The sequence below is a fragment of the Henckelia pumila genome, chromosome 1 (assembly GCF_033568475.1).
Source record: "Henckelia pumila isolate YLH828 chromosome 1, ASM3356847v2, whole genome shotgun sequence".
Lineage (NCBI taxonomy): Eukaryota > Viridiplantae > Streptophyta > Magnoliopsida > Lamiales > Gesneriaceae > Henckelia > Henckelia pumila.
The window spans coordinates 153,732,922-153,745,634 of NC_133120.1; the positions used below are offsets into that span (position 1 = coordinate 153,732,922).

Genomic DNA, 12,713 nt, shown 5'->3' on the forward strand with positions numbered 1-12,713 from the left:
AAGATTTGGGAATAGATTCTTCCAATTGTTCCAGCTTACCTTCTCCCCTTGATATTTAATATTCTTTCCCAAGGAAAAGCTTTCGGCTCATGGTGAATCTTGGGTTGCCGCCGCCCACAATTAAATTATGTGCCAAGTAATAATGTAGGGCCAATCGCATTTTGATATTCCCATGAAGAAAGTAGAATTCTTTTTATTTCATCTCCTATGATATATATTCCCTTCGTTTTAATATAAAGACGATATTTTTTTCACTCGTCTCTAATATACTACTTAATCTAGTTTTCATAGTTAATATTATTCTCTTTATTATTTTACCAATTTATTATCGTCATTAAATATATTAACTATATACTTTCGATAATTTTTTCATCCTATTGAAACATTCATTGAATAAGAGTAAAACGAAAATTTTCATTGTAAACTTTTTTCCAACAATTTTCTTAATATACGTGAAAACACATATGCAAGTTTAAATATATGAATAGGTGGATTATGTAGATTCTAGTTTGAAAATTAAATGTAATTTATATATGAATATCATTTATTACATTTACATGATAAATTTTCTTCATTCCATCTTTGATTAAAAACTTAATAAACGAACACTTCGAAAAAATATCACTAGTAGTCTTCTCGAAATTTAATTCAATTAGAATTTAAAAAAAAATTAATTCAATTAGGTCTAATATTTAATTTTGTTTATTGCATAAAAAAAATTAGAGTTGACTCATCAAGTTGTAATAAGAATATATGGTGTTGATATTTCGAGCCGGACCGGCCGGTTCAACCTATTCGATCGGGAACCGGTCACTGATCCGATCTGGATTGCTCCTAAAAACCGTTTTAACGGTCAGAACCGATCAAAATCGGTCAAAAACCGGTCGAATCGGCTTCGAACCGGTCGAACCGGTAAAAAAACCGGCCCAAAACCGGTCAAGAACCGGTTCAACCGGTTTTTTTGAATTTTTTTATTTTTTTAAAAAATATATTTTTAATTTTAAAACCTTAATTTAATATTTTAATATATATATACAACATTATTTGGGATTTGTACTTCATTAAAAATATTATTTTAGTAATATTAGAATTCTTTAATTAATTAATTTATTTTTAAAAAATATATAACTAAAATTAATATTTTAAATATATTTATATGGTTATTTAATTTTCAAACTATGATAAATCTATATATTTTTCTATTTATATACATTTTCTAGGTTTTAAAAATTTAAAATATATTACTAATTATATTATATTATATAAATGGTTTTCTGGTCCGAGCGTCCGGTTAAAACGGTCCGACCAGTTGGAGCGTTTTTTTAAGATAAACCGGTTTGATCACCGGTCCGATTATGAAAACATTGATTTGAAGTACTTATTTTGTGCGATATCATAACACTATATTAATTTTTAAACACTATAAGAAATGCCAAATAATATTATTTTTCGGTTAGTAAATGGAGTACTTAATTTTAACAAAATTTTAGCATGATAAATATTAATTAATGATACACACGGGCCCGATGAGGCCTTAGCCATTAATTAGATTTTGACCATTAATTTGGTCTCAGATTCGATTTTCGTTGATTGCGGGTAGCTAGTTGTCCTAATTTATTTACCTAGATTTACCGTCGTCGGTTATGCTGATAGTTTCATTCTATAGTTGTATTTAAAATTGTATTTGTACTCTAAAAAAATTACACACCGATTTCATTATGTGGCCGTTAAATACATGCACGTCTATAAAATTATAAACCACCAATTTACCTGTTACTTCATAATTAGAGTTTACACTCAGATTATAAATGTAAAGATTGATGGTCAAAGAATTTTAACTAAGGGAAATAATTGGAAAAGTGTCTTGTATGTAAAACAAAAAAATTCTTCGATGATAGTTTCATTCAACATGATTTGGCTTACTCAGCTTTGTCGACCTGTTACTTCATGTTGATTTGGCTTATTCGTTCCACAAAGCGCCTTGTATGTAAAACAAAAAAAAACTTTGTTTCGTTAGTTAATTTTATGAGTTGGATAGTTTCTGATCCAATCGGTTCATGAACAAATTTTTTTTTTATGTCATAACTATTATTTTTCATAATATATATATAAATCAGGTCGACATGTCTTTTATTTATATATATATATATACATATATATATATATATATATATATATATATATATATTTGAGAAAATATCGACATGTCTTATAGATATATAATCGACTTACAATTAATATCTGTTTAATATAAAAATATGACCGTGATAGACATCTAACAACTTTGGGATTAAAACAATATCACGATGTATGACACAAACACAGTGTAGCACAATTATAATTATTTATTGGAGCGAGCTAGCATAAAAAAGAACTAAATTTATCTAAAATGCATGTAGACTAGAATATCATCAACAAATTAAATAGTTGCAATCGTGCATCTACAAACCCAAGCAATTTGAATAAGTACACCAAAAAGTTGGATATTGTCATTTTAGATAATTCTAATTATAAGTTTCAAACAAAAAGCAAATGTAAAACATGGGGCACAATCATTTTCACAAAGTCACAATCTTAGCAAAAGTCTCTAAAAATAGACTCGAGCCAAGAAAACATTACAACAATTTTTTAATTTTTTGTTTTTTTTTTGGAGTCACAATTAACCCAGTGGTCAATTAATCAGCTCCTAAACTCCCAAGACTTTAGGCCCTGAGTTCGAGTCATAAATCTTTGGCCTAAAACCAGATGGCCTTGGCATTGATCAACATTTGCTTTAAAGATCCATCAACATGAAGGGAGATGACATCTTTGGTCGAACCGACGAATTGTCCGCCGATGAATACAGAAGGGACAATCGGGTTGCAGCCTAATCCTCTCAAGGCCAACTCCATCTCCCTCCCGTTTTCAACTTGATCGAGCTCGTGTATGGCGGGGCTCGCGCCTAGATCGTAGAACAAAGCTTTGATACTGTGACACATGCAACACGAGCTCTTCGTGAAGATGACTGCAGCTTTCTGGGAAGCTAAATCCCTGATTTTGTCCATTATGTTATAAGTTTGTAAGGCTTCTGCCAAAACTTTGGTGGCCAATATTGTTAGGAACACAAAGAGTAATTGGTTTGAATTTTGAGGGTGTGTTGTTTGTGTTTGAGGCCTTATTTATAGAGTGCAGTTGACTGTTTTTGGATCATGTTTGTGAATCTTCATTGAAAATGTAGCTAGCATAAAATCCCCTTTTGAAGATACTTAATGTTTTGGATAAAGATAAATAAAGGGACGTTATAACGTCAACCGAATCAACTCCCAAGTCATATTTCAACTCCAAATTTATTATAAATTTCAAGATTCAACTAGCTTTCACGGTTTAGTTCGACCAATCATTGACCTCGAGGACATTATTCTAATGATCATCATCGTTTTATTTTTTATTTTTTCATGTGAGCTAGATTAGATATGACCACACATATTTTGATCAATGATAACCATTCAATCTACCATGAGGGTCATATTTCATCGTAAAATTTCATTAACCAGCTTTCACATGATTATCCGAAAGTAGCATGCATTATATTGATATTATTATATATTATCATGAAAACCCACATGTAAAAAACTACTCTTATTAGCTAGTCACTTTATAATATCTAGAAGTGGTAATGATAATTATAATATTGGTATTTAGTTATGCTACACCGGATGATCTGCATTGGATGAGATGGATCTTGTAATACCTTTTTCCCACCTAATGGATATAGTCGGTAGACCTTGTTAATACCTTTTTGCCTTCTAATATGGATGAAACTATATCGAGATCACAGTCATTATAAGAGCTTCTGCTTATTTCGACGTGATTCATTTAAAGATTATAAAGGTAGCTAGTGTTTGGAAAAGTTTTAACAAAATGTTTCTCAACTTTTCTTTCACAAAATTTTGAAATGATGTAAAGGAGAATATGAGAAGTGGTTCCAATAAGCTCTCCCAAACGCTACCAAAGAAGTATATGAGAAGCAAAAATGTTGGATGTTTGCAAAATTTTATTTTTAGTAAAATGACTACAGTGTATTTAACCTATATAACACCTGTCTCTTTTAATTTTCTAAAATTTTGTACTCCCACCGTCAATAATGTATTTATATAATTATTATATTTTGAATATTTTATATCAAAAATAATTTATCTTTTTATTACACGAATGCTTGAAATTTATATAAGATTAATACCAAAAAAAGAAAATAAAAACAAATGACACAATTTGTATAAATGAACAAAATATGTAAAACAAAAAAAGATTTCTATAAATGAAAATATAAAAAAAGATGCAAAATCTTTTTAGATCGAGGTGTGAATCCGAAAGAAAAGTAGGTAGAAAATAATTGAAGATCATCGTACTATATGATAAGTTTTTTAAATATACAAAAGCAGAAAAAAAAAACATATTAATTTGCATCTAGCTTTTTATTAAAATTTAAATAAGTTGAAGTCGGAAATCAATATTCACAAACAGTCCAAAACACTTCCTCCCAACTAGAATTCGTATTTTTTTTTCTAAAAAATCTCTCAAACATTTTCTAAATCTCTCAGTGCAGCATCTCCTTTACCTTTTGAAAAGGCGATGTTCATGACGATCTATCCTCCCAAAGGAAAGCCGCTTCTTCTATTGTGTCACATCAATATTATGCCATAGCCCCGAAAGATAAGCCAAATGCTAAAGCATCAGCCTTCTAGGTGGATAACCTTGCTAGCACATTAGCCTATTTATAATCTCTCATGAAAGTAACTTGAGATTACAACTAAACTCACATGTCTATATATGGTAAAGTTTCTAATACAAGTCTTGCTCGCATGCATGCGAGTCGTGTAACCTACGCAGCGACGATTGGTGCTCGTTGACATCTAGTTTCCGTACATTCGAATCATTATCACAACTAGATTTTAGATGGAAGAAAGAAGATATTATAATATTGAATGTGTGGAAGGGGCAGAAAGTTTGGGATATATATTCGGTATTCCTCACTGTTGTGGGAGAAATTCTATCTTTTGTAAACCAATGTTACCTAGTGTAGCACCAACCAGTTACCTCAGAATCAGTAAAGTTCACCCAAAAAATAAAATATTTTTAAGGAATATTCAGCAGTGTATATAAATTAGGACTTAACACAAAGAGATGGTGCTGCAATTTGAGTGTTTGGTACTTTATTCTTCTTCTGGTTTCTGCCGTTGGATGGATTCTTGGCTGATGTGTAAAAACTATCACGATAAGAACTTATCCAATTCATTGCAACTTTAGAATCTGACTCACGGATCATACCTTTTGCGTTATATCCCTGTTGAAAAAGAAACAAGAAATCTGAGCTAAAACGAAAACATTTTCAAGTGAATGCTTCTTATATTAGTCACGCAGAAAAGCAGAAAGAAATTAGCTGATAAAGTGATGATAACTATACCACAAGCTTCTGTAGTGATGACAATGTCCTAGAAGATGAAATTGACTCAGCTATATATGTGTCGAGTGCGCTGCCGCGGACTCGATGGGGCATGTAAAGGCTTGTCTTATCAACTAAAAAGCACTTGTAGATTAATGTGATTTTTGTAAAGAATGGAATGCACCCCCAAAAATTCCAAAGTTGAGCATATTATGTCATCTCTAGCATCACAACTCAGGTCGTTATCTTCTCGGGATTCCCATGCCCATCCACGCCAATCACGCGTGTCCGAAACAGGAAAACACGAGAAAGACAGATGCCAACCTTCGTTGTATTTTTAGGATCCTAGTCTCATAAATTTGCTATTTTTGGTCCTTATCCTTATTATGTTCACATGTTACCTTGATTCTTTCAACAATCAAACACTCGGATTCCAACAACCAGGGAGGTAATCGAGCTGAGCTGCTTGCAAGCAGAGCTCAACTTGAGCTCTAATGTCTCAGGCTAAAGTATTTGTTGAGCACACTTGAGTTTCGAGAAATTGTTATTTTTATTATTATTAATTTTTATTTGAACTTCTATTCTTTAAAAAATGGTAATAAATATCATAAATCACTTACTTTAACATCTATTCAAAATCAAGAAAATTTATCATGCATTTATCATGTAATTCTACTGCATCTGCAGCTAGGAATCTGATGTCATTCAACTAATCAACTTAAACAGAACCGTTCAACAAAAACAGAACCATGCTTACAAAATTGGGAGGCACATACAAGGTAAACCAATGCACAGAGGATTAAACAATTTTCTGGAGAAATTACATTCTGTCATGGGCTATGAAGTCTCTCAAGAAAGGGCTGTTCCGCTCAACATAAGCATTTCTTCGCCAGTTTTCCACTGCTCGGTTCACAATTGACTTTGCTTTGTTAATCTCCTCGGCAGTAAACTTGTGTTCTATAATTCCCAAAGGTCCAGGTTGCAACACCTTAACAACAGTTTCCATATCCTGCTCTAACTGCCTGCATAAAGAAGAAACAAAGAATGTATCACTTGTCCGAATATGAGGACTGAGAGCTTGTTGTTGTACCATAGGCCCTAGCTTAAAATTTGTGATAATCGTATAATTCAACTATTTCAAGTATTTCAAATCATATGACAATCAACCATTCGAGTGCCATACTTCAACCGTTGTGCCAACAATTGTCTTAACTTGCAATTTGTAGGAATCAAATATCTAATCATGGTTTTGATATTAATTATAGAACCTAACGTCTGCCCTTATACTAAAACTTATTATGACTGATAGTCATGGGTGCATCTCAAACCTTTTAATCTGTAATGCAACTCAAACACCATTTTTGATCGTTATGCCATATAGGCAACCATGCAGCAACATATAAAATATCAAGGAGTTTTTATTTCCTCTTGTTACTGAAATTTGCCGTGACGACGTTAGAAGAAAAATGACCTTTGGTTCTGCATGAGGATAAGACAACGAATGCCCCTCATGCATGTTTTGTTTCAAAATTTTTTGACTCCTCAAGCCCCGTGTATCTCAACATTATGGCAATTAACCACAAAGAACATCCAGGTGACTTTAGTTTCGGAAAATCATAGCACCTTCCCGGAAACATGGAGCCGAAGTACATATATGGCAATCTTTCTTCAACATAAAACACCAGCAACATGAAATATAGATGCTATACAGGAAAAATTTCCCCTTCAAGCATTTCACAGCCATGATTACAGTAGTACCAAAGAACTTAGTTGGTCAATCTCACAACTCTGTTTTTCTGAGCTTCAGAGGGAACATTTCTACTCAAAAGATCGGTAACACTTGTGCCCACAAACTTCCAAATTCAACTTCTGTAAAACTACTCGACCTCTGATACAACAAATCTAAAGTCCAAAAGGTATCGAACTCCTCCACCAATATCCTCAATCTCTCTAGAAAAATTACTTATAGATTTCAAAGTTTTTGCAATTTGACACACTATTGGCTGCTGTTGTCCCCTTGTTCAATCAAACAGTTGATGCATCTACACAGGGACGGACCATCTATGGAGCCCAGCCTAGCCCCTATCTAAATAGCCCATATATATATATTATCTTGGGCTTCAATTTAATATTTTATGAGCCCAGCCTAGCCTCAATCTAAATAGCCCATATATATATATTATCCGGTGCTTCAATTTAATATTTTATACATATGAACTATGTGATTATTTTAATGGATCTCAATATAATTTAATCCAACCCACATTGTTTATATTTTGGTCTTCAGTTTAAGATTTTTCAATACGGTCTCAATATGTTTTATTTTAGATTAGTTACATGGTGGCAAATTTAATGTTATTTAATTATTCTAATGTGAATACATATCAAGTACTAAATTAATTATTTGTTCACAATATACCTTGATGGATGTTTAAATCGATAAAATAGACAAATATTCATATACATGTTTCGAACAATGGATCAACTATTAATAATATATAAAATGAAAATTATTCTCTATATTATGAAAATACTATAATTAAATTAACTCTTAAAATTATACAGGATGAGCATAATAAAAGGGATATCTGAGTTTTTAATCACTAATTTTTTTCAAGTAAAATTAGCCCCCCAAAGTTAAATTTCTGGTTACGTCCCTGCATCTACAGTTCCATCCAAAAATCCCAATTTTCTACCAACCCTTTTAGCATGAACGTAGCCTACACAAGCATCATCCTTCTCTCAGTAACTATAAAATTGCTTACAAGATCTCAAAAGTACCAATATATCAAAAACAATGATCGCAAACTGAAAAAAAAGGGGGAAAAAGCCAGATAATAAACAAGATAAAATATTTAACCATCGACCACATAACCCACATAAATTCATGGAAGAAGAATACAGAAACCTCAATCACTTGCACAAAACTAACACATTATAGAACCTGAAGAATCTCGAGAATGGTAAAGATCGGCCCAGCCATGGTAGAGATGGAGGCATCACAATACACTCCCAACCCAAATTTCACACCAATTTGCACGCTCACTGCCTAAAGGACCCAAACCATTTCTTGGGGGAAAAAACGCGTTACATCTTATCTCCTCCCTTAATTAATGAAAGAGCGCTTTTAATTTTCTAATTCTTCACGAAATAAATAAAAGTTTTTAACCTGATTCCTTAATGTTTCCTTTAAAATAATTAAAATTATAATAAAAAATAAAACATTTTTTCACCTTTAAGCTCGTACTAAGTTCGCTTACGCTTGAAAATCTTCAAGTTTGACCTCAATGCTTCGATATACTTTACGCTTTTTAAAATGTTACTTTGTAATGCGAGAAGTGATCAATTTAAAGTAATTCACGGCTCAATCCCTCAATATATTCATGTGTTGATTTAATCCCAAAAGGTATTTATAATTAGCTTGAAATAGTCGGTTCAAACAAACGAATATCTCTAGTATAATTTTTAAGTAATCCATCCACTTGAGTTAAATTGTTGTAGCGTGGGAAGTGATCAATTTAAGTAATTCAAGGTTCATTCTCTCAGTATATTCATGTGTTAATTTAATCCCAAAAGTTTTATCATAGCTCGAAATAGTGTTAGATCCAAATATGAGGGCAATATCGAGTCTATTTACATGTTTCCTTGAAACTTACACAAAATGACACTTAACAAATGAGATAATATAAGGTAGTGTTTGCAACCTCTAAAAATAAGTGATTATGTAGATTCTCAAACAATATCTAAGAGTCAACGCTTCACAGAAACATCCTCGCCTGAAAACTATCAAAGTTCAGGCCAAGGAAATGGTATAAACGGTACAATCCAGTCAAATGAAAGAAAAATCCAGAGAATACAGAATTTAGAAATAAACTTTCTGGTAAAATCAAAATCAGTAATAACAAGTAGAACAACAGATGATGTCTGAATAATCTTCGTACAGGCAGGCCTTCGAGCACCAATCCGAGGACGAGAAATCACTAGCCCATCCTGCACCTGCACAACTGGAGAACCAGCTTCCCCAACTTCATCTCTAAGTGATCCATTACTGTTTCCATGCTGAGCAATGGTCTGCACTCATTCCTTGATGATTCTAACTCTTTAGCAAACATTCTCACAGAGCCACTGTTCTCCCGTTTGATAGTTCAGAGGAAATCCATAGGGTGAATGACCCTTGGCACCAACGTTCATCCATTCCCGAAAAATTTGTCTCACTCTTCAGCGTTCTATATCTCCCAAATCAGTAAATCACTAGATTGTCCTGATATAATACTGTCACTGTCTTCCAGATTCGTCTATGCATGTGTCGTTATTCCATGATTCTCAGTCTCATTGGCATAGTCAGAGGTATCATTCCCATTATCGCTCCCCTTGTCCAACAGAAGCTACCATACTTGTGCAGTTGGAATCTGAACCGTTGCTTCTCTGGTGCCTTTGTCTATAGGAAGGACTCACCACATGCTCATCCTCAAGCTCCTGCCACATTGTAACAGTCAGGATGCCCTAGTACTGGGCCTAACTTGGGTTCAACACCGAAGACTGGGACTCCACAAATAAAGAAGGGCCAAAAACGGACAGATTGTGCAATCTCGTGACAGCCATTTCTTGAGTTATACTACTTTTAACGAGAATAACTATCCCAACCATGATAACGTCTTTTACGTTCTCAATTTATAAAACTGTTCTAAGGTACACCTGACCTGAAAGCCATTTCATATCATCGCGTCCATGATTCCAATGGCACACAAGAATCAATGCATAGACCAATCAATGTCTGCAGAAGACTTTTAAAACATAAATCAGTCGATATGAATGAGATCTCAAGGCAAAATGCCAAACAATTCCTGCTGGATTCCACAACTATCTTTTTCCTTTTTAACAAGGAAATCTTATATACCTACAAAACTGAAACTTTAATAAAAACAAAAATAAAAAAAAGGTCGATCTTCAAGGCAAAGGCCAAATTATCGGGTTTTCATTTGGAGGAAACAGAGGGATTTGCCTAAGATAACATACACAAAAAGAATGCTTTTAACCAGATTTCTCAGGGATCATTACTTCCTCAAGGCCGATCTTGCCCTCGTAAACATCATAGAGCTCAGGCAGTTCCTTCTCATATTTAGTCACAAATTTCTCCAAGAAACGAGTCTCCGTAGGTTGCAAAAAGGTACCTGGTTTAACTTCTTTGGCAATCAAACCCCTGGATAACAAAACCTTCATGACAGTGCATCTGGGAATTATCCTATTTTCCAAACTATAAAGCAGAACTGCTGGGCAGCTCAGAAGCTTTCGGGACTCCCATCCCATCTTGTTAACAAGAAAATCCATGGTTCTAGAGATCTTATTTTGAGACATGATCATGCAATTAGGATGCTTCCTAAAGGCCGAGTAGATATCATCTTTTGACCATCCCCAGCTACTGTAAGTCTTGTAACACCGATCCCAAATCCCTCTGTTACCTTTTTCAGCGAAGACATGTAAAGCTAACACAAACATAGATTTCGACGGATCAAATCCTATTTCCAGTACTTTTTTCACAGACTCTTTAAAGTCATCGGTTTTCACCATGATTGTCTCAGGATAATGTGTCAACAACAACATGATACACGAATCTGGCACTTTAAGATCACTTAAAACTGAAACATTCGGGGCCATATTCTTGATTGGATTATGCCTAAAAAACCTCGGTAATTGCTTCATGGCAACAGCTGCTCTTTCATCAGTCAAAAGCACACTCTTGAAAAAATTATAAATAGGAATTAGTCGATGCTCCAAACTTCTACTCAACAAAGTAGGGTCTGCAGATAAGGCTGCAAGGTAAGTTCTTGGAGACCCAAAAGATTTTAAAAATTCGAGCTTGGGCAAAAGGGTCTCCTCGTTTGACAAAAGAATCCTGGGTCTCTTACGAACAATATCAGCAATCTGTTTTTGACTAAACCCATATTTTCTGAACATTTTTAAAACAAAATTAGGTTTGTCCGGATTTTCAAACCGCACTTTCTCAGAAGCAGAAACAGCCATTTCTGGAGACAACCCACATGAATTAATCAAGAAAGAAACCATGCAACATTTCTCGTTCTCCAATTTCTTTCCAGATTCACAACTCTTTCGCCCAGTTTTTGAGTCCACCTCTACGAGACTACACAGATTTACAAAACATTGAAATTTACAGCTTCTCAACAAAGCGGATTCATGAGGCAAACCATTTTTGTGCAGAAAATCAAGCGAAAAAGCTATTGAATCCGCCGCAGCAATCTTGATTTGGAATAATTTCCGGTAAGCAGAGAACATTGCGAAGTTTAATTACTTTAGGGGACAACACTCACTTGCATAATTCTGAACAGCCGCGAAACTTTGGGCAATAAATGTATTAATTATCATCACAGCTTCGTCTTCGTCTTTGATTCTACGCGGGCTTCAACACCATTTTTCAAGAGGTAACAAAAAGCAAGAGAATTTTTTCCAGCAGCTGTGAGAACAAAACGTTTTCTTCAAACCTTTTTCTTGAGCTTAATAAACTCATAAAGCGAGAAAATTTAGGGGAATAATATTATTTATATATAATTTAAGAAAATAATAATTGGCCCAAACATTTTCTTTCTTAAAAAAAAAACATATCAGATGACGACTCTTACTTTTGGATGACAATCAAACTACACATTTAAATGAACTGTATTGGACAGACTTTGTGCGACAAATTCAATTAAAAAAAATCTTGATACGAAGCATCGATCTTCTATCATTTGCCAATAACAGTAAAATTAAAATTCTTAAATTAGGGAAAAATAATCACATTTCTATGATATAATAAATATATAATTTCATAAAAATAATGTTTTTTGAAGTAACATATTATCCGTTTGGTTGAGAAGCTAGTGGATTTACATGCAAATTTTTATTTATCAAAATTACTGTCTTGGTTAAAAAAAATTCAAATACTTTTTTAGAACATATGATTTTTTGGTTCTTGACTTCGATTTCTACTTTAAAAAAAAACAAAATTATTTTTCAACTTCAAATCGCTTCTGCTTTTTAATAGAAATATTTTAAACAACTAGACTTGTTTCAGGTCAAGGAGCTTCACCTGACTGATTTGAAACAAGATGTTTTTCTTGTTTGGAAGTGGTTGGTACTAATCTCATGTGGATGAACGAGTTTAAGATTTGCAACAAGTGGATATAGCCAAGGGATGACTGAAGGGCATAGAATTTGAGTAGTATTTACATGTAAAAGTATAAAACTCGAATTTTTATAGCAAACACTTTCTCCATATATTCTCTTGGGTGATCAT

General features: G+C 33.4%; 3 protein-coding genes across 5 annotated transcripts; all 3 read right to left on the reverse strand.

Moving 5' to 3' along the window:
• Positions 1–2,525: 2,525 nt before the first annotated feature.
• On the reverse strand, positions 2,526–3,109 carry LOC140876017 (glutaredoxin-C11-like). Its single transcript, XM_073279861.1, has one exon. It carries the CDS (start codon positions 3,042–3,044, stop codon positions 2,736–2,738), a length of 309 nt encoding a protein of 102 aa, XP_073135962.1. The 5' UTR covers positions 3,045–3,109; the 3' UTR covers positions 2,526–2,735.
• A 1,469-nt stretch (positions 3,110–4,578) lies between these two features.
• LOC140875501 (uncharacterized) lies at positions 4,579–8,509 on the reverse strand. Of its 2 annotated transcripts, none has more exons than XM_073279203.1 (3): positions 8,367–8,509; positions 6,199–6,444; positions 4,579–5,323 (listed from the first exon to the last, which is right to left on the reverse strand). In XM_073279203.1, exons 1-2 carry the CDS (start codon positions 8,420–8,422, stop codon positions 6,243–6,245), a joined length of 258 nt encoding a protein of 85 aa, XP_073135304.1. In that variant the 5' UTR covers positions 8,423–8,509; the 3' UTR covers positions 4,579–5,323; positions 6,199–6,242. The 2 variants fall into 2 exon arrangements, with proteins under 2 accessions (XP_073135304.1, XP_073135303.1); XM_073279202.1 differs by having other exon boundaries at positions 4,863–5,323; positions 6,247–6,444.
• A 640-nt stretch (positions 8,510–9,149) lies between these two features.
• Positions 9,150–11,919, reverse strand: LOC140890818 (transcription termination factor MTERF8, chloroplastic-like). Of its 2 annotated transcripts, none has more exons than XR_012152330.1 (2): positions 10,123–11,919; positions 9,150–9,898 (listed from the first exon to the last, which is right to left on the reverse strand). XR_012152330.1 is itself a non-coding variant. In XM_073298924.1 (2 exons), exons 1-2 carry the CDS (start codon positions 11,711–11,713, stop codon positions 9,891–9,893), a joined length of 1,128 nt encoding a protein of 375 aa, XP_073155025.1. In that variant the 5' UTR covers positions 11,714–11,919; the 3' UTR covers positions 9,150–9,890. The 2 variants fall into 2 exon arrangements, 1 of the variants encoding a protein (XP_073155025.1); XM_073298924.1 differs by having other exon boundaries at positions 10,594–11,919.
• Positions 11,920–12,713: the final 794 nt, after the last annotated feature.

Bases quoted from the DNA above. Each gene is read 5' to 3' on its own strand.
- LOC140875501 (XM_073279202.1), bottom strand. From the start codon at position 8,422: ATGCCTCCATCTCTACCATGGCTGGGCCGATCTTTACCATTCTCGAGA. The intron at 6,445-8,366 runs GTTCTATAATGT...TTCTTTATGCAG, and splicing joins CCATTCTCGAGATTCTTCAG to GCAGTTAGAGCAGGATATGG. The intron at 5,324-6,246 runs GTAATTTCTCCA...CTTTTTCAACAG, and splicing joins TTCATAGCCCATGACAGAAT to GGATATAACGCAAAAGGTAT.
- LOC140876017 (XM_073279861.1), bottom strand. From the start codon at position 3,044: ATGGACAAAATCAGGGATTTAGCTTCCCAGAAAGCTGCAGTCATCTTC.
- LOC140890818 (XM_073298924.1), bottom strand. From the start codon at position 11,713: ATGTTCTCTGCTTACCGGAAATTATTCCAAATCAAGATTGCTGCGGCG.